The 25,659-nt window shown below is 36.7% G+C and overlaps 2 protein-coding genes and 1 long non-coding RNA gene across 20 annotated transcripts in view; all 3 read right to left on the minus strand.

The window, feature by feature from the left end:
• LOC126594069 (uncharacterized) overlaps nt 1–7,468 on the minus strand; it is a 45,063-nt gene extending 37,595 nt beyond the window's left edge. For 7 of the 16 annotated variants that reach the window (XR_007613124.1, XR_007613125.1, XR_007613128.1 and 4 more), the window contains exons 1-2: nt 7,166–7,467; nt 3,855–5,813 (exon numbers count right to left, since the gene is read on the minus strand). This is a non-coding gene — a long non-coding RNA (uncharacterized LOC126594069). Of the gene's footprint in view, nt 1–3,854; nt 5,814–7,165 lie in introns of all 16 variants that reach the window. The other 9 variants (XR_007613126.1, XR_007613130.1, XR_007613120.1 and 6 more) reach the window with 6 other exon arrangements.
• Nucleotides 7,469–8,906: 1,438 nt separating this feature from the next.
• On the minus strand, nt 8,907–10,831 carry LOC126591745 (UDP-glycosyltransferase 73C12-like). The gene has a single exon (XM_050257430.1). The coding sequence runs from the start codon at nt 10,573–10,575 to the stop codon at nt 9,073–9,075; it is 1,503 nt and encodes a 500-aa protein (XP_050113387.1). The 5' UTR covers nt 10,576–10,831; the 3' UTR covers nt 8,907–9,072.
• Nucleotides 10,832–10,968: 137 nt separating this feature from the next.
• LOC126591744 (protein SHOOT GRAVITROPISM 6) overlaps nt 10,969–25,659 on the minus strand; it is a 28,337-nt gene continuing 13,646 nt past the window's right edge. The window contains exons 22-51 of one of the 3 annotated variants that reach the window (XM_050257426.1): nt 25,517–25,606; nt 25,011–25,132; nt 23,852–23,981; nt 23,687–23,766; nt 23,257–23,392; nt 22,090–22,171; nt 21,101–21,246; nt 20,536–20,616; nt 20,339–20,439; nt 19,303–19,541; nt 19,113–19,222; nt 18,865–18,993; nt 18,657–18,731; nt 18,453–18,586; nt 18,227–18,299; nt 17,944–18,075; nt 17,222–17,403; nt 17,016–17,138; nt 16,379–16,439; nt 16,177–16,272; nt 14,936–15,036; nt 14,393–14,498; nt 13,575–13,688; nt 13,339–13,413; nt 12,732–12,830; nt 12,407–12,478; nt 12,238–12,323; nt 12,042–12,135; nt 11,687–11,794; nt 10,969–11,594 (exon numbers count right to left, since the gene is read on the minus strand). In XM_050257426.1, the coding sequence (XP_050113383.1) occupies nt 11,415–11,594; nt 11,687–11,794; nt 12,042–12,135; nt 12,238–12,323; nt 12,407–12,478; nt 12,732–12,830; nt 13,339–13,413; nt 13,575–13,688; nt 14,393–14,498; nt 14,936–15,036; nt 16,177–16,272; nt 16,379–16,439; nt 17,016–17,138; nt 17,222–17,403; nt 17,944–18,075; nt 18,227–18,299; nt 18,453–18,586; nt 18,657–18,731; nt 18,865–18,993; nt 19,113–19,222; nt 19,303–19,541; nt 20,339–20,439; nt 20,536–20,616; nt 21,101–21,246; nt 22,090–22,171; nt 23,257–23,392; nt 23,687–23,766; nt 23,852–23,981; nt 25,011–25,132; nt 25,517–25,606 (3,357 nt within the window). In that variant the 3' untranslated portion in view covers nt 10,969–11,414. Of the gene's footprint in view, nt 11,595–11,686; nt 11,795–12,041; nt 12,136–12,237; nt 12,324–12,406; nt 12,479–12,731; nt 12,831–13,338; nt 13,414–13,574; nt 13,689–14,392; nt 14,499–14,935; nt 15,037–15,087; nt 15,564–16,176; nt 16,273–16,378; nt 16,440–17,015; nt 17,139–17,221; nt 17,404–17,943; nt 18,076–18,226; nt 18,300–18,452; nt 18,587–18,656; nt 18,732–18,864; nt 18,994–19,112; nt 19,223–19,302; nt 19,542–20,338; nt 20,440–20,535; nt 20,617–21,100; nt 21,247–22,089; nt 22,172–23,256; nt 23,393–23,686; nt 23,767–23,851; nt 23,982–25,010; nt 25,133–25,516; nt 25,607–25,659 lie in introns of those variants that run through there. The other 2 variants (XM_050257427.1, XM_050257428.1) reach the window with 2 other exon arrangements.

Genomic DNA, 25,659 nt, shown 5'->3' on the forward strand with positions numbered 1-25,659 from the left:
CAATAAAATTTTGACACATGGACACAAAATAATTCAAAAATATATAGCATAATGAGAAAACATAAAAAACCAAATGTTTACATAACGGACCATCTCACATTGTCATTACACATTATTTTGTTTTCACATATCATAATTACATTGTTGATTATAGTTGACAAGTAAGAATTGATAAGGGAAAGACTAATTTTCCTTTGAATTTGATGAAATAGTGGATGAAATCTACCGACAATGAGTCAATTGGCTTATTTCAAATGGTTTAGAGAGTTAATTTACCAAAAAAATAATAATTCGGGAGATCAATTTTAACTGAAATAATAGTTCAAGGGATTAAATGACAATTTACCTGCTAGAATGGGACACAGACACACTTACATGAAATAGCTTCTTGGTGCAGTAGCCCTTGGATATAATCGGACGATGCGTATTTTAAGAAGCTCATCGGGTACCTATCTCTAGTAGCCGAAGCCTACTAACACCATAAAAGGTAGCCTAAACCCTAAACCTTAAGTTTATTTGTTAAAGTAGGCAAAAAGCCTTATTTAGTACTAAATGACTTTTTTTAAGTTCGTCTACCGTTAGCGAATCACACGATGGTGGTTAAAAAAAGGCTGATAATAGTTTTCACGGCTCTTAGATGCTGAAGGGTGGACTGTCGTAATTTGGTTACCAGCTGATCCCCTTTTCTACAAAATTTAAAAATAAAAAATAAAAAAACAATAAAATTGCTTCTTTTTTTTTGTGCCTTAGACCATTTTCAACCCTTGGGTTAAAACTTAAAATTTTTAACCCAGAAAATTTAGGTTTTAACCAAAAAACAGTTTTTCTCTTCCAACTCTTCTGGGTTAAAGTTTTAGCTCGAGATTATTAAATAATGAATTTAGGATAATTTTCTCCGAAAGTAACCTTTTATAAAAAAAATTATGCAAACTATCCTAATTTAATTTCATGAACATTTTAACCTAAAAATGTTTAGATTTTGATAAATATTAAAAAATCACTAAATCAACAATATGAAACTCGTGGAACACTATAAAAGAGTATGAAACACCTAAAATAATTTTTTTATTACTTTAGCCGTTGGTTTTAAATTTGGACCGTTTGAACTTTTTTTTTACTGTTGGACTTAATCATATTAGATTTTAACCGTTTAATTCAATGAGTTTATAAATATAAAACTAAAAAAAATACACATATATGGTAGCTCAGCCCCACTAACCCAAGGGGAATCTTGGCCTAAATTTGTCCCAAAAAAGAGTTTTGGATTAAAACTCATATTTTCCCCAAGAGTTGGAGCAAGTTGGGGTAAGTTTAGAACCTAAAATTTAAGTTTTACTACGAGGGTTACAGTAGGTCTTATGGTCATTTTTCCCATCCATAGAGGACAATTTGTTGTGGGTGATGTATGAGTCAGACTCTAGTTCAGACTATGATTATGAATTGGAGATGTTAACCATGTTGGGGTGCCACTTAGTACGACAGTCAATGATTTAGTGGTATTCTTAACTTATAAATGAGAGATTTTAGATTCGAATCTCGCCAAAGGCAAATTTGAAACACATTATTGCTAAACCGTTGTAAGCCTAAGCCCACCCGCTCCCATATTGTATAGATAATTTGTTGGAGTGAGTTAATTATTATAACTCTCTCTTTAAGGATTTTCTTTTATCTTTATATCTCACCTCCAAATAGAAAAGAATACAATGAATTAATTTCCAAATACTCTTCTATTTTTATCTTGGCACTCAAGCAAGTTTAAGCCCATCTCTTTAAAAAAAGAAGGAAAAAAAAAAAAAAAACCCTTAGTCGATCAATATTTGGTCAGCATCGAACCTGTGCCGCTGTTGTTTTCCTGTTAGCACCAAACCAAACCCTTGAAACCTTAATGTCTTTGCCATATTCCTTTGGTAGTGTTGGTACATACTACAAACACATCTGAAACCCTAACTCTACGATGTGAAAAGAGAAAAAGGGTAAAATCGTGATCTCTGCGAACCAATCTTCTAGTGAATCCACCAACATCAGCGCCATGCCATTGGAGTTCAAGTTGAGTGACTCAAATTTCAAGGTTCGGTTGAAGATGATGAAATTATATGTTGCAGAGCTTGGGAAACTCGGCTACCTTATTGTAAAAACTCCTCATTAGAATGACGTGGTGGGACGCAAAACTGTCTTATTTTGGACACTTATCGGGCTTTCCTTATTGGAGCATCGGCTCCCCAGTCTTATTAAGCAGATGCATTTACATATGCAGTGTATCTTATGAATCGAATGCCCTCTCTTTTATAATTATTGCACTCATTTAGCGTTTTGGCAGAACATGTTTCTTTGTCTTTCACACTACAACTATTCCCACGAGTCTTTGGGTACGTAGCTTATGTACATCTTTACAAGAACCAGCAGAGTAAGTTTCATCCTTGTTCTATCCGTAGTGTGTTTCTGGGATTTGCACCTCAATAAAAGGGATATTGGTGTTATAATCCGGCTTCTTGACATATGTATGTCACTATGGATGTTACTTTCTTTGAGAAGGAATTTTTCTTCTCCACAGAACACACCCCCGTTCTTTAGGGGAGACACCGTGTGAAGAACTTAGCTGGTGTGAACTTTGCAATGAGATAGTGTGCGCAGATGAACTATCAATGGATGATGAGCGACCGATTGCATGGACAATTGAGTTAATATCACACCACATTGTATCTATGATATTGAACGACTAGTCTTGTGAAAGGTAACAAATATCCGGATCAAACAGCACCGAAACAACACCAAATGACGGGCCAACTCGACTGAGTAAAATACTAGTCCGGAAGTGATAGCTCAACCGAGTCAATCATAAAATGACTCTGAAATAACTCATTCTTCTCATTCAATTATGTCCGTTCATGAGTCCGTGGATATCCCTAAGGTAAGTTGTAACATCCCACATCGACCAATGGAGAAGGGGTGATGTGCCTTATATGTACATGCCCACCTCCATATAGCACGAGACCTTTTGGAGACTCACTGACTTCGGATTCTATCAGAACTCCGAAGTTAAGCGAGTTCGGGCAAGAGTAATCTTAGGATGGCTGACTCATTGGGAAGTTCTTGTCTAAGTTCCCAGAAACAAAATTGTGAGGGCATGGCCGGAGCCTAAAGCGGACAATATTGTGTTACGGCGGAGCAGATCTGGGATGTGACAGAATGGTATTAGAGCTACTCTGTCGTTTGGTGCAAGTGTGCTGACTAGGACGTCGGGCCCCTAAGGAGGGTTGATTGTAACATCCCACATCGACTAACGGAAAGGGGGTGATGTGCCTTATATGTACATGCTCACCTCCATATAGCACAAGGCATTTTGGGAACTCACTAGCTTCGGATTCCATCGGAACTCCAAAGTTAAGCAAGTTCGGGCGAGAGCGGTCCTATGATGGGTGACCTACTGAGAAGTTCTCGTCTGAGTTCCTAGAAACAAAACCGTGAGGGTGTGGCCAGAGTCCAAAGCAGACAATATCGTACTACGGCAGAGTCGGTTTGGGATGTGACATAAGTAGTCTGGAAACTAATACTTTATCCAATTTTATTGGTGTTTAGCAATCTTATTATTTACCTCTTGACAGAATCGCGGCAAACTTGGAAACTAATACTTTATCCAATTTTATTGGTGTTCAGCAATCTTATTATTTACCTCTTAGACAGAATTGCGGCAAACTGCTAGTTTGATACTCACTTGAAGGGAAGATTAGATATGTTATTGCTCAGTATGTATCTACTCACTAACTCTCACCTTGATACCAGACAATGGTAAATCAATTGACAGGTTTACAATCCCACACTGGTTGAAAATGCCTTATAAGATCCAAAACTACTACGAAACCATATATTAGTATCGCTATGATAACCGACAAGAAACGTATATTTCTGTCGGATATTAAGCAAAATCCAACAGAAAATGGATGCATTGGCAAATATAATAAGCAACAGAATTACCACTGTCAGGAAATGAATTTTCCGACACAAAATACTCTAAAACCGACAGAAATTGTGTCGGATATAATCGACAGAGAATATATTAATAATGAATAAATAAAAGCATTCTCTGTTATAGATAAAACCGACAAAAAATACTCTAAAATCGACAAAACTTGTGTTGGATATAACCGACATATAATTTATTAATAATGAATACATAAGAGTATTCTCTGTCAGATAAAACCGACAGAAAATATATTAATAATAAAAAAAAATTGAAATCCAAAAATAATGAAATGGTGCCCGCCTAAAGGTTGTTTCTTGTGCACGTTGAAGAAAGTCCGTCCGAGCAACGTTCGAAAAGTTCATTCAGCTGCAATGGCAGAAGTTGGAAACGATAAAGTTTGATCAATCGTACTCTGTCCGAGAAAATTTCAGAGGTTTAATACTGTAATTTGGTATGCTACTAGGTTATTGTTTTTCCTATTTAGTTACTGTATTTTAGCAGGAAAAAATTGTTACAGTAAGGTTTGAAATTGTTATATTCCTAAAAGCTGTTGAATGACCATCTAAGTCTACAGTTTCGAATTTTCTGCAGAACAAGTCGTTTGGAAATTGCTTGGATGGATTTTTCTTAACACCAGAAAGAAACAACCTAGATTTTACCACTTTGGATTCAGCCATGCCGAGCTTGGCTCTTTCTTGTTTTTCCATCTTCAGCTTCTTCCAATGGAGGTCTCTCGGGCACATATGCTTCAGCTAGATCATAACCTACAGCTGACATGTCCTGAATCATTTCTTTCCCTTTCAAGTTGGCCTCCCCTACATTCACTGCATTTTCCAGCTTTAAGATGTGCAACATTCCTCTTAAGGTACACCATATTCTTCAATTCTTCAAGTTTGTTTCCTGTTTCACAACTAACCTGAATATATATATATATATATTGTTAGACAGAAGTTTGACCCCAAACAACTAGAAAAGGATTGGAAAGACAGATAAATATATTTGAAAAGAAAAGAAAAGACAAATCGAAAATTTGTGCAAGTTGTGCAGACTGGTTAGACACCCTATGCTTCGTGGCAACATCAAGGTCTTGAACCAGAAAATTTTATCTAGCTCCAAATGTCTTAGTTTGCTTCTTGAATTGTTCATCCATGGTGATTGAAGCAAGAAGGAGAAGGGGAGAGGAGAAGAGAAGGAGAAGGAAATGAGGAGATGAGAAAAGTGGGAAGGAAGGGGGAAGGGAGAAGGCACCGGCGTAAGGAAGAGATGGATGGGTTTTATTTTGGAAAATTTTCATTACTGTTGGTTAAAACCGACAAAAACATTTTTTAAAATAAAAACTGACATAAATTTTTCATTACTGTTGGTTAGAACTAGGGGTGGGCATGGGCTGGGTCGGGCCTAATTTTGAAGGGACCAGACAGGACCTAGGTTCAAAGGAGACGGGCCGGGCCAGGCCGGGCATTACAGTTTTCAATATAGGAACCGGACCTTACCTGGCCTAGTTGAAACGGGCCAATTCGGGCTGGGTCCACAGGTCCTTGGTTTTTTTTTTTTGTTGGTAAAAAAAAAAAAAAGCTAAAATATGCACATATTGCACAGATTCTATCATTCTACCACTACGGCCCTACCAACGTCCAAAATAACAACACATCCAAATTCCGAGAGTCCAAAATAACAATAATACATCGTCCAAATCAACATACAAAATAGAACTAATAGAAGGATAGGAGAAAGTTTATTAATTATACATGTTGATGCAGACTTGCAGTTGGTAGGGATGCTGAACTTTACAGAAACCAACCTCAAGAATCTGGCGCCACCCTTTCCAATCCCAAAACTGTGCAACTGCGAACTACAACACCATACAGAAAACCCTACATTTCAGATTGCCATTTTTAACAGGAACACAAAACACTGATACTTCACACTTAACAAAATGAACCAAATAGAGTAGCAATCTAACCCTAATAAAAAACAGGGAATAAACCATAATCTTTATCCCACTAAAAACACATGTACATAAAATATCAAAAAAACCCCAACGAAAAAACAAACCAACTTCCTAACTTAGGAAAAAAATAAACAGTGTCCTAATTCAATTATTTTCCAACACTCTCTTCAAAAAAAAATATTTTCCAACAATCGTACCCAAAATTCAATGAAACAAATAAACAAAAAAACTTAGAAATATCTGGAATTATTCGATAATGGTATTGAAGTAGGCAGGTAATCATGAGCTACTTGTTTGTAGACAAGGAAAGCAACTGGCTTTCTATTTCCACAAAACAAAAAAGGAAATGGAGCAAGTTGAAAAGTTTCAACTTCAATATACAACATCCATTATCCAAAATTAGTTACTGCATGATCAAGTAATACACCTGTTCAATTCCAACCACATCAGGACCTCTATATAAACCGACCAATGCATACCAAACCCACAACTTATCCTTCCTTCTCCCTCTGCAATATTCATATACAAATTAAGCTTAGCCTATTGAGGTTCTAAAATCTGGTCCGACCTGCTTCCTCATTGACTGAAAAGTGAAAAGCACAACCTCATTTAAGGACCACAAAATAGAATCTGCATATGTAATACACAAAAGCCATCCTGATACAAGTGTTGTGCACAAGAAAACAAGCGTCATCCACACACAACACACACACATAGTCAAATCTGAAAACTAGAATAAGCATAATTTACTTATATACAACCATCACAAAAAAGCTAAGGAAAGCCCTTTCTTGCGAAAAGTGATCAGATCTATTACGTTTTCAAATACCATATTACTAACAATCTATTACGTTTTCAAATATCATATTACTGACATTGAAGATAATCTAATGACCTCCAGTCTTACGAAACACAGAAATGGTACTTAGCGCTAAAACGCATTGATTATTTCAAGCTTCTCAAGTCCTTCACCCAAATGTTCCGAGGACGACAAATAAAACCGAAAATAGAGAGAACGAGAAACAACAAGAGTTTCATCGGACTTGAGAAATCATCATAGATCTTGCCTTAGTTCCAAGGAAAAGCCATACATAGAAATTATCCAAACAGATCCACAATTCCTTCACCCAAATGTTCATGCATTCATCAAATTACTCCCACCTAAAGATTTAGGCTCTAATCAAATCCAATTATTCATGCATTCATCAAATCCTCTGCATCAACAAAAATAAAATTTGGAGAAGTAGACTTACGGTAGCCGACGAAGTAATAGATGTCGTCGAGGTCGGAGGATGGTTGGATGGGTGGTGGTGGTGGTGCTGTTGTGTTGGTCGCATCGGCGGTGATGGACGTTCTCTGGGATGTCGTTGGAGTGGGGAGTCGAGTCGATGGTGGAGAGGTGGGAGTGAGATTGTGAGAGAGTGAGACTGAAAGTCTGAAATTGATTCTGAAACCCTAGGTTAGAAATTAACGGTTCAAATTGCAGGATAGGTTATCATTCAATCTCGACCGTTGATTATAATTAGAAACGGGTCGGTCCGGGGCCCCGTTTTTCTAAGGTTTAGGAACCAGCCCACCCCGTTTGTTCCCAAAAAAAAAAGGACCCAACCCGTACCCGCCCCGAACCTACATTACCCGCCTTAACCCGCGCTTCCTCTACCCATTTGCCCACCCCTAGTTATAACCGACAAAAAAAAAAATGGAGGCAAAAATCCCCCAAAATTCCCTCCCAAAATTTTAAATCCCCCGCCCCCCAAAATTTTGTTACGTTTTTTTAAATTAAATAAATAATTGTTTCGTTTAATAGATAATAACCCATGTAAAATATGTGATAAAGAAACAAAAAGATAATTGTACAATGAAAATGTCATCACACAAACTAAATATTATCTAATCAATACTGAAAAGAAAGAGACCAGTATGTAGGTCACTACAAACCAATGAAAAGGAAACAATGGTGATATGCAAAATGATGCCTTTAACTCGTCCAGTTCACTTGCCCATACATATGATTAAAGGATGGGTTTTAAATACTAGTGAAGAAAGTTGAGGTTCTACAAATGTAGAGTAGCTTATCATTTATAAGCACATGCAAGGTCCCTTCCTTTCCCGATGTGAGATCTTGCATGTGCTTATTAGTAAATGGGCTATTCTATATATAGCCAAATGGTTTTATGATGAAACCCCAACTTCCTTCATGATCAGAGCAGGTTGTCGCACGTGTGAAGCCCAACGGTCACATGTACTCCACGTCATCCATTTAGTGTGTTTTCACGTGTTTGACTTGAAAATTCGCAACACTTGCAGGGGCATGTTGAGAGTATCGGGGAAACAAAGACCTTTGCATGGACTTATCAGTAGTTGGACTACTTTTCATATTGCCAATTGGTTCTATGGTGGAACCCCACTTTCTTCTTAGTATCAAGGCAAGTTATCCTATGTATGAAACCCAACGGCAATACGTGCTCTACGTCACCCTATTTGTGTTTGTCCACGTGTTTGGCCTAAAAATTCGTCAAACGTGATGTGGCATGTTGAGAGTCAGAATCCAACATCAGAAAAAGAGGGAACATTGCATATGCCTAAGTCATTTGGGTACTACTCATACTGCCAATAAGTTTTTATGATGAAACCCCAACTTCCTTAAAAAAAACTTAACCACCGTAGGCACAAACAGGTTGATAAAAAAACTCACTTTTTACTAATGGAACCTTAAGTCGATTATTTGGAGGTTCAAATGAGTTATGACTTCATATTATTTTCTTTCTTCATTTTCAAGATATCTGATGGGTCTCTATAAAAACGTGAAAATATTTCGGTGGATACCTGCTGAAAAAGTTTCACCAGTTATCTTTTACGTACTCTTACGTTAGACGGAGAGTACTGAAAATATGCACAGCTTTTATAGCTGCCGCTGAAACCTTATGTTGTTCGGGACAGATACCTGTTGAAACATTCTGTGGAGGGTATAGGGTGTCGAGTGTGTGAGGGTAATTTAGGTAAGTAAAGCAGGTGTATTAATTGTTTCTGAAGTTTAAATCTACAGAGAAAGAAAAAGAAAAGAAAACTAATTTTGCAACAAATGACATGTTTAGAGTACATGAGACAAGAAGCTCTTTCAGTTGAGATGGAGCAGCAAGTCTCTTATCTTCTTCTCTCCTTAGTTTGTCTGTCTGCCATTACTACTTTGTTGCATGATATCTTGGATAAGCTGTGAAACGTTGACGTGAGACGATCCTCCTTTTTGTACTGCTCTCTTTGCCATCTCTCCAAACTCTCTGGCTCTCTCTCTTCTCCCTTCACTTTCTTCTCCATCCATCACCTTCTCTATCGCTTTTGTTACATTTTCCCTTTTCACCAGCACGCCAATCTTCTCTTCCTCTCCCCACTTTACCGGATACTCCACCCCAACGCTCACCGCAATTTTAAGAACCTGCACAACTAGTTTTTCATTAAGGAACTGGTCCCCAAACAGTGGCCATGTGATCAAGGGCAGCCCGGCACATATCCCTTCCATTATCGAGTTCCATCCACAATGTGTTAAGAACCCCCCAACTGCACGGTGTGACAATATGAGTGTTTGCGGAGCCCATCCCCAAATAATGAGGCTCCTTCCTTTTGTTCTTTCTTCGAATTCACTCTCAGAAATCCATTTTTCCAACTCTTCTGATTGACTGCATCCCCTTACAACCCAAATGAACGTTTTGTTCGATGCCTCTAAGGCCAGTCCAAGCTCTATCAATTGTTCACACACAAGATTGCATAAACTTCCGAGGCAAGCATAAACTACAGAACTTGGTTCCCAAGAATCAAGCCACTTCAAGCAGTGCTGTTCATCAATGGAGGCCTTGTTACCCCTCTGCGCCTTGTCCAAGTCATCTTTGTTGCTCAGTGAAGCTGGGCCAATGCACCAGACTTTCGCCGTCTTCTTGTACGCTTCAATATATGCCGGCTCCAACTCTTCAAAAGTATTCATGATTATCCCAAATGTTTCCAATTCAGCTGCAACAATTTTATCCAAAAACCCTGACATACTTGGAGTCAGGGGGCCTGGCAGCTGAGCTTTCGTGGCCTCAATTCGATCAGGCAAGTCAGGCACAACAAAGTACTCCGTTTCAGAGCTTAAATTCTCATGAACTTTCGACGCCTGAAGTCTGTTAATGCAAAGGAGACAAAATGTGCAGAATCCACTGAAAGATATCCTTGGAATGTTAAACTTGTGGGAAATTTTCACCGTCCACGGAAAACACATATCGGAGAATATGCAGCTTGGCTCGGGGGTTAACTCTTCAAACAACTTCTCTGCTTGTTGTTGCAACAGACCAGTTGCAAAAAAGAAGTGCGCCGCCAATCCATGCGAAGGAAGCAGGTCAAGGTTCTCACACCCAGCAGGCAACCCCGCTTTTTCGCATGGAAATTCTAGTAGGGCTACCCTCATTTGGAGGCCCGACTGCACAGCACGAGTCAAAACGTTTTGAAATCGCGCAGCATTGTGCGGCGTAGTGACGATGGTGATGATGATGCCTCTTTGCGCCAAGAGTCTAGCGATGTCGATCATCGGTATCATGTGGCCTTGGGCCATGAAGGGAAACATAACAAAGTGAAGCTGGGGCTCTCCGGACGCCATGGTATTGGGAAGAAAATTGGATGGATAGAATATCATATATGAAGCAGGAGGTTCGCTTGTTACTCGAGGGATATAGCATCTCTCTCTTGCTACGGGACAATGATGCAATTTGCTGCTGCTGACGTGAGAGCTTACAAATTTATTGGTGTTCTTATCCTAACATTTCACTCTACTCAGTTATGTGGACTCTGTTTAGCCACTTCACATAACTTGCTTCCTATTTCGTGCAGTTCTAGCGAGCACACACAAGCTACATGTAACGACGAAAATCGGACCCCAAATCTCTTGGGTGGTGTAGAGCTAGCTTATGGGACAAAACGGAGTCCCGCGGGTGAATAAAACTGACTATTCAATATCAATTGATGGAGAGGCAGGAAATATTACATATTATGTCGCAAGCACGACTCCGAACCAATCAACACACTAATATTCAGAATTGCCTCAAAACAAGAAACCAAGAAACATCTCAAACCACATCTCCTTCGTGTTCAAGTTACAAATCGTTTGCCTAAAAACTGTAAAACCGATATAGTACGTGAAAGCCACACGAATTTACAATCTCCGAGATGACGTTTTGAGTGCAACAGAATAATGTTACATCTATAACACACAAAATACACAAGCGACCCGAGGTAAATGTTTGATTTACAAAGATACAACACAATTGACATGATTTAGAACAATTCGAGAAATTTATGGCCCTGGTAACCCTACATATTAAAGGTCAATGCTGAATTTCACGATTCTCCTACGCTGCTTCGTTCTGCATCTTGCAATGGGACTTCCATTTCAGTCATTAAAGATAGGGATATGTTTCCTTGCGCACAGATGAAGATGATCAATTTAATTTCTCCTTTATAGCTTGCCACTTCATTCTAGACTGAAAAATCATGGCCCTTTCGTATTGAGTGACTTGAGTCCGTACGATCAACTCGAGCTGATTTCCATGAGGATGACTTTGAGAATTTTAATAATAAACCTAGAGCAGAAGAGCACGTAGCTCTCACTACTGCATCCGCTGACTTACTCATTTTTCCTACTAGCGTTCCGAATACCTAGATTTAGACATGAATTTTTGTGAGTATACCATGTTACTCTTAGTTATGGACCATGACATAAAAAGATAGAACTCATGTCTGAAAATTACCTGCGCATAATATTGATTCAAGATGTGCTGATCATCGGACAGAGATAGCATACAGCTGGAGAAGTATATAGCATTAGCCTGAATTATCGGCCATGGTGCATCGAAAGCCTGTGATATCAAGAATGTAAGTCAAGTCATTTGGGTACCCCTATTGTGAAAAGAATATAAGGGTGGTGTAACCATCTGAATTGCAAAGATTATACACATAAAATCATAGGGCTTTCATACCATAGTTACGAGGCCTACCACTAGTAATGATAGGAAAAACGCTAAATTTACTAGCCATTTAGCATAGCAACCAAAAAAAGAACAAAAAAAAAATTGTATTGAAAATGAAGGTTTTCCAGTCGGGAACCTGTATTGTAGATGCCATGTAAGTATCAAGTCTTGAGGGATGATGCTGAACAAATTGCTTTGTGAGGTCTCTGACAAAACCCTCGTAGTCAGTTCTGAAAAGAGAAAAGTTAGTGTGACTTCATCTATCGCCGTATAAGGGTTACTGTCATAATCATCTCATAAATTCAGTCCTCTGATAATGTGTCAAGACATACCGATGATCATGATTGAAAGAATGCATATTGAACAAGGGGAGGAGTCCATCCATTTCCAGTAATGGGGCAATTTGTTTCAGAGTAGTCTGTTCACCAATTCAGAAAAACAAGTTAAAAACGTCTCCATGCATCTTCTTGAGCAGGAGAAGTAATAACGGTAAGCAAGTACCCGGCAAGCCTGTCTCACACTAACGTCATCATCATGCAAATGCAGAACCAAGCGTGGGATTACGGTATGTACCTGGACATAGTATTACATTTTATAACTATATGAGCTTTTAAATGAAAACCACTGTCAAGTTTCCATGTTATTCATATATAAATAATTAAGTGGTAAAAAGTTCTGAACAAAACTGTGCAACAAGTTACTTTCTGAAATAAACAGCCAAAAGAACGAATGAGAAGCATGAAATAATCTCAATAATTTCTACGCCCATATGTCAGTTCTTCAAAAGGAAAGAAAGTTCTTCCTAAGATCAGAACAAGTAATAGACCTGCTCGAGAAATGCCTCATGTTGCGGACCAATTCCATAGTTACTTAGTGCTCCAAAAGCTGCAAAAGCATTAGCTCGCATCTTCGTATTTGTACATATCTGTTCCAAACATGTTGTAATTAGTCAATGTATCAGCACAATAAAATGGATTACGCTACAAGCAACATGTAAGATGCCATCTGATTTCCAAATAATAAGTGATATTACATGGATATCCTTTGCCTGACAGTTTGTTCTAAAATGACTTCCAGGAAGAAAAGGAAGGCGTACATTGTTCAGCCCACCTATTTTTCTGTTCTTCAACAAACTTGAAATTTTCCATGTTCTTAATTCTTTTTAAATCTTTACTTACAATATTTTACTGATAGTCTAATACCAAAATTAGTTAAAGTAACATTGAGAAGAGATGCTCCTATTAACTGCAATCATAACTCAATTAATTTGGAAACATTTAATCAAATGTAAATTGTAATCAAGATACGGCAAGGAAAGTTGAAACCACATTTAATCAGATGTAATCCTTGAATGACCAAAGAAAAAATGAAAGAGGCAGCAAGAACGAAGAAAATAATTTGTGAACCAGTATACTGAGAGTGAAGTACTGCACCAGAAGATTTCGAAGCCGCAGAGAAAGACTAAGCAAAATGGGATCCACAGCATCCTTGGGTGACGACTCAAGCATCTATTATATTAAAAATGAGTGCTCAATATTGAATTAATACTAAAGAAGTAAAGATTAATGATTACCAAGGAAAAAAGAGTGATCTAAAGAAAATTCTTAACATTTATATAACACACATGCTAATATTACACCCATCAAAAGAAAAGAAGGGAGGAATTCACCGTGAGCAAGCAAGAAACTGCAGTTAATTGCACAGATTCATCGGAATCATCTAGCAAAGCTAATATTACACCCAGAACTTGAGCTGTGTACTGCAACATCTGCATAGATGGTATCTGCAACTCAAAAGTTCAAAATGTCAATTCCTCCGGAATCATAGAATGAACGATGAAGGAAAAAAAATGAAATAAGATTTAAAACATGCAGTAGGCATACAATTCATTGTGAAGGACAGAGAAATAATGAAACCAATTTCAGGCAGGCAGAGAAACAAAGCCAGGCTTGAGAATGGACATGTAATTACAGGATATCGTCCAAAGACCAATAAAGCTATTTAGACGCACGAAACTGACACACTAGTTGACACTCTCAAATAGAGGTGTCTTAATAACATTACTCAACTCAACCAAATAATACTCTCTTCTCTTAAGGCCTAAGGAAATGCAACATATTTTCTATCAAAATATTCCAAATAAATATTTTTAGAACAAAGTAATGCTCCTCTAGCTTGAGACTGATAGAACCCAAAGATGTGAACGCAAGCACATACTAATTAGTGAAAAGTAAGAAATTTTTCATTTTTAGATAAGGTAACCGCTTCATTTTTGGATTGAATAAATCAAAGGAGAATCAAGGGACATATATAACATGGTGTGTAAAAGGATAAAACGTATGCGTGGAAATCATTTCCCACCGGAAAATTATGGAGGTCAGCTTCTCAGAAAAAAGCTGAAAAAGATATAAAAGAAAACTAAATAGGAACATGCACAGAAAAACACCAACACTCATTCCAAGCACTTTCGCAAAAGATTCACTTAACCTGTACTAGTCCTCTCAAACACAAGCGCCTAACTGTTGGAGATTCATCTGAAACATGTCGACACAATACCTCCACAATCTGCTCCAATAGGGATCCAAACCCATCACTGCATTATCAAGAATATTAACTAATAAGAATTTGGAATCAAAGGTTAACAAAATTATTCAACTAATAACACAAAAATGCATGAATTAACAATGAGCACAAAACAAGTTAAAATGCTTGCAAAGAACTAAGATCCCAAGTACACAAGAAACTGAAGGAAATAGAGTAAACAGTGGTTACTATACACATATTATTTGGGTCTATACTTTATTACTTGTATCCTTTTCTATCACATGCGTAAACATGGACAGGAACAATGATATGGACCGAGATAATTACCAAGATGAACAGAAAAGTAACAAATTGCTGAGAATAATGACATGATGGAAACAGAGTTTGCAACAAGAAGATCCCATGATACAGACATGTCATGGAAATAACAAAATTTTAATGTAACCAACAAAATGTAAAGTGTCTTGGTTGACATCCAACGCATACCTGTAGCGGACAAACTCTGACAGTGCAGCAGCTGCAGCTTCCCTTTGGTATCTTTGGTGTCGATTTAATGATTTACTTAAAATTACACATATGCTTTGAACCTTTAAATAAAAAAGGTAGCGTCCATCAAAAAAGAAAATGAAACCACCACAAACCTTAATTTCCATGGACCATAAAAAACAGATTATGATATTTACAACACAATCACTTACCATATAAAGCTCAATAAATACCTCGTACTTAAATGCAAGCTACCTTTTTCAACAAATTCGCAAAATGTGATAAGCTTAAACAAATTGGAATTTTTTTTTTGCAAGGGTGATCCTGGTTTCTCGAATGATCTTTTAAAGAACACTTCGGATGTATTTTTTAGTGGAGTAAGCCCAAATGAGCGGTTAGCACCATATTAACTTACTACCCAGTTCGCACTTGAGCACTCGTCATACAACGTACATATACATATGTATGGGTTAGAATCCGAGGACACACGCTTTTGACACCCATTTTGTAGAGTCCACTTTGTAATGTATTTCAATGATCTACACCGTCTATATTTTAGTCAATGTTTTAAAGAGCGAAGCCAAAGCGTTTCATGAATAGCCTCGCCTAGGCGATAGCCTCATGGTACCTAATAAAACAATCAAGCAAGCATGCCAAGCAATCAAATATTTGATTAAATTATTATTTCTCTAATTCACTTCATAAAGTCATAATAATCTAATAGAAACTAAGTTCGAAACATAAAATTAGCATGAATTTTATAAAACCCTTGCCCAAAACGATGTCATTTTGGGTTTGGGAGGTTTCTTTTAAAACAAAATCAAACGCCCAGGTTGCCTAGGTGCCTCTTATTTTTTAAAACACTGGTTTCGGTACACCATTATTAGATCATCCTTACAAAAAATTAGACAAATCATTGCAAAATTAGACAAATTTGAAACCATAAAGACATTCATTTGTAGTCAAGGAAATGGACAAATACAGTTCTACAAAGAAACTCTAAATTTAATCAATGGTCATATGGTGCATTTGGGTGATTTTTGGTAGACATTATCTTTGAGGTAAGACATAAAAGATAGACGGCTGGATCGTGCCCAACAATGTGTCCCCGGATCTTAATATATATATATATACACACACACACACATATATTATACACCTTAACTAATAAACTCAAATATAGCTCACTGTATAAAATAAATTGTGAAAAATGATACAAAGTCTTAAATCAAAGCAATTACCTCTTTTGGTCTTTTTATCGAGACGCAACCTGCTATCTCTCCAATAAGATTGATCCACCTCTCATTTTCATTGTGCTCCCCATCTCTGGCCAAAATCTATAGAAAGAATATCTAAATCACATTCCCTCCATGTTGCAAGATACAACTAAGGAATTCAGAAATTAAAGAGCTGATATAATTCCGTCTTTATGTGCTTTTCTACCTTTCCCATCTCAAGATCTCCAACACATTCACAGAACGCTTGGAACGCAGTTAAAAGGGCCCTGCAAGAGCATGAAAAATGGGACAAGTTTTTACAATCTTAACATTTAAACCTTACAGGTGCTTGAAACTTACACGTGTGTGAGTATTTATATAGACGGCAATATTCTTTCTATCAAAGTCTGATGTTTGCATCAAACTTCCAATAAGAGGTAAAATTCTAATTGCAGGTATCAACTTCATAACCATCTGGCCGCCTAACATATCATCGTCTCCTAGTATATAACTATATATAGCAGAAATTTTAGTCTAACAGACTATAAATTCAGACCATTGACTGAGAAGTGATGGGAGAAAGTTCATGTATGGTTTTCACATGGGCTTTGGTTTCAGCAAATTTTAAAAATTCATCTTTTTCAGTTATTTGTCTTGATTGGAAAGCTGCTATTAGTTAAAATTGTTTATGGAGACTTCATAGCTGTTTCATTTTAGGGGGATTTATTGTGGACATCTTGTTCACTTGTGTAGTTGTCATGCAATGAAATCTCAGTTCTTTCTCAAAAATAAACAAGGAAAATTCTTGCATGCATCTGGCAAGACAAAATTATCAATAAACAAAAACTGTGCTAGATCCTTACCGTAATGGATCATGTTGACCACGGTTAGCTAGACCATGACAACTTCCCAATTGGAGAGTAAGCTCAGCAAGAACAGAAGCATAGTTTTGTTGCACAGCTTTTTTTCCTATTTTACCACCACCTCTGCAACAAATATGGAACATATCAAAGTTGTCTAACATGAACAAATACTACTGAAATTTGATAATCAAAGCTGATTTCTGAACCTGAAAAATGCAGTTACAGCTATAATAGCAGCTTGCAGAATGTCATCCTCCAATTGACCGTCAACTAAATGGCTAGGATTCTCTCCTTTTTCTGAATCACCTTTAAGGATGGGATACTGGTCAAGGACAGATATGACATGCTCCAGGAACAAAGATGAAAGAACTGTATGCTGGGAAAATGCCTACAGATAAAAAGCAAAATAATAAACATTAAAAAAATTTGGAAGATGACTGAATAAATTATGATCAAACTGAATAAATCAAATGAAGAAGATAATACTACCATACACAATAGAAACTCAAACATTACATTGACAATATATATGTGCACATTGGTATGGATACAATCACACATGAAAGAGACGAGGAGGAGGAGGTGGTGGTGGATGTATCAAAAGGTTGTAAAATTTATTGTGTTTTCTTGCCACTCGTAGAATCAACCTAATAGATGAAAATTAGCATTCAGGGGCCAGATTAAGATGGAAGTTTTTCCTTTCTTACTAAACAAGCAAGACATGAGACATTTTCAAGAATTATAGAACTCAATGTCTAGGGTGTCACTGGCTCCTGTAGCCCAATCCTTTTTCATTAGTGAATCTCGGTCTCTAACACATGTTTGATCAACCAATTAGAACCAGAATCAATATAACCATTTGAACTTGTGGTAGTATTTGAGCAAACAAAGAATTCATGACACATAAAAATCTTCTAAATGGACTCACATAAAATGCATCCTGCATTGGCCAGCCACCGCGTAGCCTAGATACATCTTTTGTTACTATGTCCCTTCCAGATGTAGCTAAAACTTCGTTGAAGACAACTTTTGAACTAGTGCTCTCAGCTAGAGAAGAAATCTTCTGGCAGTTAAGGATTACTTGACAGAGGAGCCTAAAAAGAAACAAAATTATGCAGTTCGGTTTATTGAAACACATTGCAACCCAGTAGTGCAGCATAAAAACAGGTATCTTTTTAAGAAGAGTGCATATAATACGGGTAAAAGGATACAGCAGCAAGAGTTTCCTGGCGTAAATGCTTCTCAGTCACATGGGCCGTAGCCATCAGCAAAGCTTGAGTTGTCCTATAACAGACAAACACACATGCACATATATTCTCTATCAGGGTTACCAGACAAAAAACCTATTTCTTTACCAAAAGAAAGCAAGAAAAGCTCATTGCATTTTTCCCTTTTTCAGAATCTGTCACTAATTTAAAATTTCATTATCAGCCAAACCTTGATACATCAGTTTCACTTAGCTCAGTTCCCCTTCTTGTGACAAACTCAATTACAGCTTGAATGGCCCCCTCCGCTGATTGCTTGATCTTGTCGCATACAGCTGCTGTGCAACCATGCAGGGTGGCTACTAGCTACAAGATGAAACTGTTGTGTTGTAGTATCAGTTTCAACTTCGGAAACACTAAAAAAAAATGAACTTACCTCACTCTTTGTTAGTAATACACAGACAGAGGAAATAATTCTGTTGAAAACCTCAGATGGATCTATAGAAGCATCCTGGGTACAAAAAGAAAACCAAAGATCATCCTAGTGTTACATTTCCACCCATGGCTCCAAACAAAAGATATGATAAAAGCAAAGAAGAGAATATTAAAAAAACAAAAATGAAAAGAATTGGCAATGAACCTACACTCCTCAAAATAGCTATGACATCCTCAAGCGATGATAAAGCCCTGTACGATATTTCTATGTCCATGCCGTAGCTAGTAGTTGAAGGCCGTGGAAGTGAAAGCGCAATGCTAAAAAGTTGATCAAGAATCTACAAAGAGAGAGAGAGAGAGAGAGAGAGAGAGAGAGAGAGTTCAGTCATAGAAAGTAATATTAAGAGATCCAAATGCATTTCCAGTCTTCCAGATAACTATTTCTCGTCCAACTTACCTGAGCGGAGGCTTTTCTAACTTCCGAGTTAGTGTCTGCACAACGTGGAAGATACATAATGACCCTGTCTCCCAATGACAATGCCTCACGACTTGGCAATACAAATGCAGCTGGACGTTAAATGAAATAATAAGAATAAGTATAGGTCAAATAAAAACTAAAAGGAAAGCTGTGTCAGGGGCATTTTTACATGGTAAGTTGGAAAAGTTCCTATTCAAATTACGGTCAATTTGCTTGCTGTGCGTGCAACTTCCTTGGCAGCCCAGGGCACAATTTGCAGTGGTGCAAACTGTCCGAAACTTGAGAAGTATCTCATGTACTGCAAGACAACCTCTTCGTCTTTGACAATCCACAGGTGAAGAAACATACTGATCAATTTGTCTCAAGATATGGGATAACTGCTCTGCTCGACTTCTCCCATCTTCTCCACTAAATTGTCATATGATAATAATCAGAAGCGGTATGGCATGTAAATAAAAGCAAATATATATGGAATATATGAACCCAAGCAAACTTTCAATTGTAAGCTCATCATTATATTCCTAATACATGAAAAGTAGCACATATAACTTCATCATCATTATACCTTAAATTAGTAATGGAACACATATAACTCATAGGAGCTAGAGAATATGTATATTATAGTGACGTTTGCATACATAATATATTCTTTGGTCAATGATACATAAGATACATTACGCATATGTTTTAGAGATGGACAATTTAATTATCAGATGTGTGAATTTGATATGCTCAACACAACCCCACGAGTACAGCAGAACTAGAGAAGCATCTACAAGAATTACTTTAGATGGAATGGAGCACGTATGACCACATTGAACCTGAGACATACATGAATTTCCCACTTTAGAGTGTCCAATCCAACCAACTAACAATGAATGAAGAGGTTTTCATATTTGGATAAATGAATGAAGAGGTTATAAATCTATGTATGGAAATGCAAGGCTTAGAATTTTGTGACGGAATAATTTCAAATTCTCAACCTCTATCAAAGTGGAATCTCACCCATATCCAAAATTACCAGAAATCCAGAGAAAGCATTTGGTTACTTTCATAGAAAAAGAAACAACAAAAAAACTAAAAGCACAGCAGTAAAGCAAGAGTTCGGAAAGGATGACAGATTGATGTGCACTCCCAAGAAGCATATATCATGTTATTTAAGATAAATGCTACTAGAATTGCATATATCATGTTATGTAATGTACCTTGTAAGAAGAATTGCACACAAGAGAGTGATAAGGTTGTTGATAAGAGGATTGATAACATCCACTGGATCATTTGGTAAAGCAAAGAAACCTAAGGTGGCCTGTCAAAATTATCACAATCAACAAGGTGTATTAGCCACCAACCAAGAATTGGGTTTACCACAATAACTAGTGCGTGAATAATAAAAACCGCAAACCTTTAATACATGGTTTCTGGTTTCAATTGTTAGTTTTGGCTCTACGGAGACCAACGTAGTACAGGCACTTAAAGCACGAGCCTGTAGAAATTCAAGAAGAGAAAAATTGAGAAAGTTACAACATAAGTTAATCATTACCTTTAGGCTGTGTTTGTTTCAAAATTATGTTCCACGAACTATATTTGGGAAACAAAATATATTAGAGAAAGTTTTCCTTTCATATTTAATTTTGATATCACATTGATTAGATTTCTTGACAGTTTCTAAAGGGAAATAATTGAAATAATTGTATAACGATTTAATTGAAATTTTAAGTTTCTGAAAACTTAGCTTCATAGCTCTTAAAATTTTATATTTATGGTTGTAGCCTTTTAGGGAACATATTTTTTCGGGAATCGATTGCCAGGATTTTCCTATTTGTCAGAAAAATTAGGCGAGTCAAACGCCAAGAAATTGTGTTTTCCCAGAAATTACTTTTTTTTTTCCCAAAGTTTTCTCTCCTTTGGAAAAACAAACACAAGTTCATTGCATACCACGGATACAACCAATACTGTATATTACTAACTTGTGTGTGCAGAAATTCAAGAGTAGAATCGGAGAAGCTTTCACTATCATCTCGGCCCATCAAGGTTAATATATAGTCAAGCATTTGGTCCCTTCTTTTTAATGGAAAGGACGAGCCATTTTCTGCAGCATTGATGACAGCGCGACCTGAAATATCAACAATATGTTTCTGTTAAAGATGCATTGTACTAACGGTTGCATACTATCTAAATCATTAGGCATAGAACATATGTGTCCAGCGAATTGCATCAGATTTTTCAGCTTATGATAAACTATAATAAATAGCAATATCTCGCATTATTTTGGCCAATATCAAAGCCTTTTCCTAACATAAACATGTGTACACTACACCATCACCCAATGTATTGATAAATTATATCACTATCAGCAATATCTACCATATCACCGCCTATGTCTTATAGAGAGTTTAAGTTAGACTCTCCAGCATATATGTGTCCTCTAGTATGTACAATTACAATAAATCTCAAATCATTCTATATCCCAACTTTCCAAAGATTTGACAAATATCTTAGGTACATACGAACAAACAGGCAATTCATTCAAAGCAATCTGGCTAGATGGGTTAAACATTCTGGAATCAACCATATAAGAACCACATGAACAAGAACCAACCGCACCAAATGGCCTCAAACCCTATGGAAACACACATGAAAGAACAAAATTTCATGTGCCGGTCAAAAAGACAAAATTAATACAAGAGAAAACCTACTCTTAGCAAGATGTAACCCAATTCAAGAGAAACAAGCTTAGGTGAATTTTTTTCCTTTGAGCAAAGTTTTACTTGGTGTCTCTTATCACTGATAATGGCAAAAAGAAGAAACAAAGAAACAAGTGCTGGGGATAACTCTGGGAGTTCAAACTAAAAAAGAAAAACATGGAAATAAACCAAATTCATAAATGAAGTTCATGCAAGTTTTGCAAAACAATTTTCAAAGTAATTATAAAAATGACACCAGAATTCATACAAACCTAGTAAATCAATAGCAGTAATAACTGCCTGCTTTGCAGTGGGATGTCGCACATGAAGAAGCCGCGAGAGCATATTAGTCCCCTGCAAGAGAAATAAGTAATCAATCTTTTATTGCAGAAATTCTACAAAACTCACTAACACACTTGGCCATATTCAATTCATCATGAGGTCAGAATTCAAACCAATGCAAACATCTAGACTTTTAAGGAATACTCGCTTTAACATTAAACCACCAAAATCATTTGTCAAACCTCAATAACTCAGATTTGTATGATCTTCCTCTCATGTTATTGACTCTTACTATACTGTATTCACACCTTCCAAGGAAGAAAAGCAGCTGAAGTTCTTTTTAGGCTTGAGACAGATGTTAATCAAATGCTGGCATGCATTTCATGCACATGCTCCTGTTTGTAGTTATATGCATGCGAATTTGTGGGTGATCAAGTGAACAAATTTGAAGTAGAGAGAGAGAGAGAGAGAGAGAGAGAGAGAGAGAGAGAGAGAGAGAGAGAGAGAGAGAGAGAAGTTGGCACAAAGACAAACTTTGGAAAGACCCTTAAAATGTTTTGAATTTTTCTCAAAAAACAAAGGCTTAATAGTAACTGGTCTAAGAAGTCATAAATTCAAAGAGAAAAACAGGATACCTCTAAAACATATTAAGCAAAAGGCATTAGACATTCGTTTTAATTACACAATTACAATATCTGACATTGGCAGATTACTATGTAAAAGCTCACTAAAAGGAATCTGAAATCAAAAGGTCATCACTAATTGCTTGCTCAAAAATCCATGTCATGGGACCACATGACTTTATTTCTGATATAATGTGTGAGACTACAGTTTGAATTTGTAATAAAATTCAGGCCATTAGACCACATGACTTTATTTCTAGTATGGGTCAACAACACTAACACTGCATTGTGCTAAAGAGCTATTCTTAGCCAAGGAAACACATCACCAACATCTCTAATTAGAAACAATGAAAAATGATGGGGTAAGCTTATGTGGAGCACAAAGAGGATATCTCTATATTTAAATTTACATTTTGTTTTCATATCATTAGCAGTTTCACAATATAAGTTCCCAGAACATAAAGAAAGGAGAAAAACAGAATCTTGTCCTTTCTTGGTAGTCAGAGGGGCTAAGAAAAGGACGAGGTATCATACAACAAGTGCGTCTATTCTGGCTTCAATAACTGTTGATGGAGCATATTTTGCAGCATATCCATACATTAGAGCCAAAGCAGCATGTACATCATCAGATTCTTCTGTTTTGAAATCATCAGAGAAAAAAGATAGGAATCTGCAATAAATGAAGAAATGTTTATGTCGTAAACCGTAAGAAATATATATATTTTACAGATCCACCTAAGAAGTAAACAGTGATTTAGAACTCAGAACTAAAAAGAACCAGAGGGGAGAACCTAGAATCCGCAAATTACATCCAGCATAATATTTAAAGAAACAAAATCTTTAAAACAAAGACAGCAATGTTTCTGGGGTGGGAGAAGAGAGAGAATCATACAGAGAATCTAACAATGTAAACTTAATAAAATAAATGCATGAATGTACAGGATTGAAGAAGACTGGTAAGAACCTTCGGAAGATACTTTCCCCAACATTATCCAGAATGCCTTTCAGCTTTTCCAGGACAGTGTCCAAGTGGGATGCTGCAACCTGGAAGTGGAGAGGCCAAAAGTAATGAATCACAAACCCCATAAAGATGGAAGAGCAGAAAATAAAACCATGAAAAGTAAGATACCAATCCCATGGCTTTTGCCAGACCAAGCCTATTGGTTGGATTTGTGATGTTAGCTTGTTTATACATCCAATCTATCTTATGACGGACATAAGCCCTGTCATTAACTTTTTGAAGAAACACGCCAAAGCAGCTGCAATAAAAAAAATTACTATTACATATTAAGCACCTCTCAAATCAAAGGTTTCGAGATAGCTTCTTGAGTTGAAGGATGGCCACAAAAGGGCCTAAGATTGGCGTACATAGAAATTACAATAAATATAGAACTAAAATGATAACTGCAGGCCAAATTTAAGCTTACATTACAAGTTAAAAGCTGTTTTATACTAATACATGAACTAAAGCATCAAAATGCAACCTCAGTTAGATTTCTGCTTCAGCATTTTTGAGGATCATTTTACTAGGAAGTTAACGTGGGTAGTATCAAATGCTAGGGACACTTATACCCATCACAATTGCCCAATCTCAATTTGCGTAGTATTGAACTACAAGGGAGACAGGAAATCCATATGCTCATATGAAACAAAGTAAAACAGTACACTTATGTAATAGATAGTTTTGACAAACAAAAAGGGAAATTAGGGTCTTCTACTTGATAAACCTTCATCAATAGCCCTAAACAAAGCCAAATTACCAATGTGGTGGTGCACAGTAATTTAGAGCATTCAATCTGATAATAGAACAGTAAAAGATAAGAAACAAATAAAAAATACGTCAGAATCTAACTAAAACCAAAATGAATGATAAACCAAGTATTACAATGTGAAGCCAACCTAAATATCAACTTCAACAAATCAAGATTCCAACCCATTCAGCATCAGAAGATGACAGCACGACACCCAAAATCCAAATTACTGTACTTTCCATTAGCCAATTATTTGCAAACAACCCTACGGATTACTTTCGCAGATAAGAAACAAAATTTCATTAAAACCAAAATATTACAAAGCTTAGTATACAAGATGTCCACTACAAACGACACAATCGAGGAAACTCAATCTACCAAAAACAGTTCACACACCCAACAAGTATTAAGCCAGTAAAAGACCTGTCATTGCTAAGTTGCTAACATTGGAAAGAAGATCCCCTTTTGGAGCATAATAATACAATATGAATCTAGACATGCTTTGGAATATCAACATTGGTTTAAAAGGAATAATACCGATGAAGAAGTGCTGAGTGTTCATCATCAGATGTATAAAGTTCATATTGTTGGGTAATAGCATTCCCAAGGGATCTCATCCAGTCAGCATCTTGAATCACATCCAAAGATTCTGCAAAAAACTGCCAGACAAATCAAAGAGATGCATCAATCTTACTGTCAGTGAGAAGGACATTTGTTTCAGCTGCATTTTATATTATTTGTTGCAACACTAATGAATATGTTTAGACAGACACGGTTTAGAAAACAAATTTCTGAAACCATTCACAATTTTTCTTGTTCATTTGGAACATAGCTCTGAAATTCAATGGCCAAGAATTAGAAATTCATGTATGAAGAAGCAATTAGAGTATGCTTCCATTGAACTAATTGATTAGCAGTGGAATCATGAGTTGATATTTCCATCATCCCCAAAGCCAACACGAGTTCTTTACCTAAAAAACAACAGGAATGTTGCTGAAGAAAGGAACAGATATCACTGAGTTCCACAGTTGAACTGAACTTACATTGATTATCATGTCGTCCCAAGTTTCTTGATAAGAAGGATCTTGCTTTAAATCTTCTGTGTCACTAACATATGCCTTTAATTTTGGAATCTAGAGCTTACCAAAGAAAAAAATTAATTAGACTATATCACCAGCCATTTTAT

The sequence above is a fragment of the Malus sylvestris genome, chromosome 12 (genome assembly GCF_916048215.2).
Source record: "Malus sylvestris chromosome 12, drMalSylv7.2, whole genome shotgun sequence".
NCBI lineage: Eukaryota > Viridiplantae > Streptophyta > Magnoliopsida > Rosales > Rosaceae > Malus > Malus sylvestris.

Bases quoted from the DNA above. Each gene is read 5' to 3' on its own strand.
- LOC126591745 (XM_050257430.1), bottom strand. From the start codon at position 10,575: ATGATATTCTATCCATCCAATTTTCTTCCCAATACCATGGCGTCCGGA.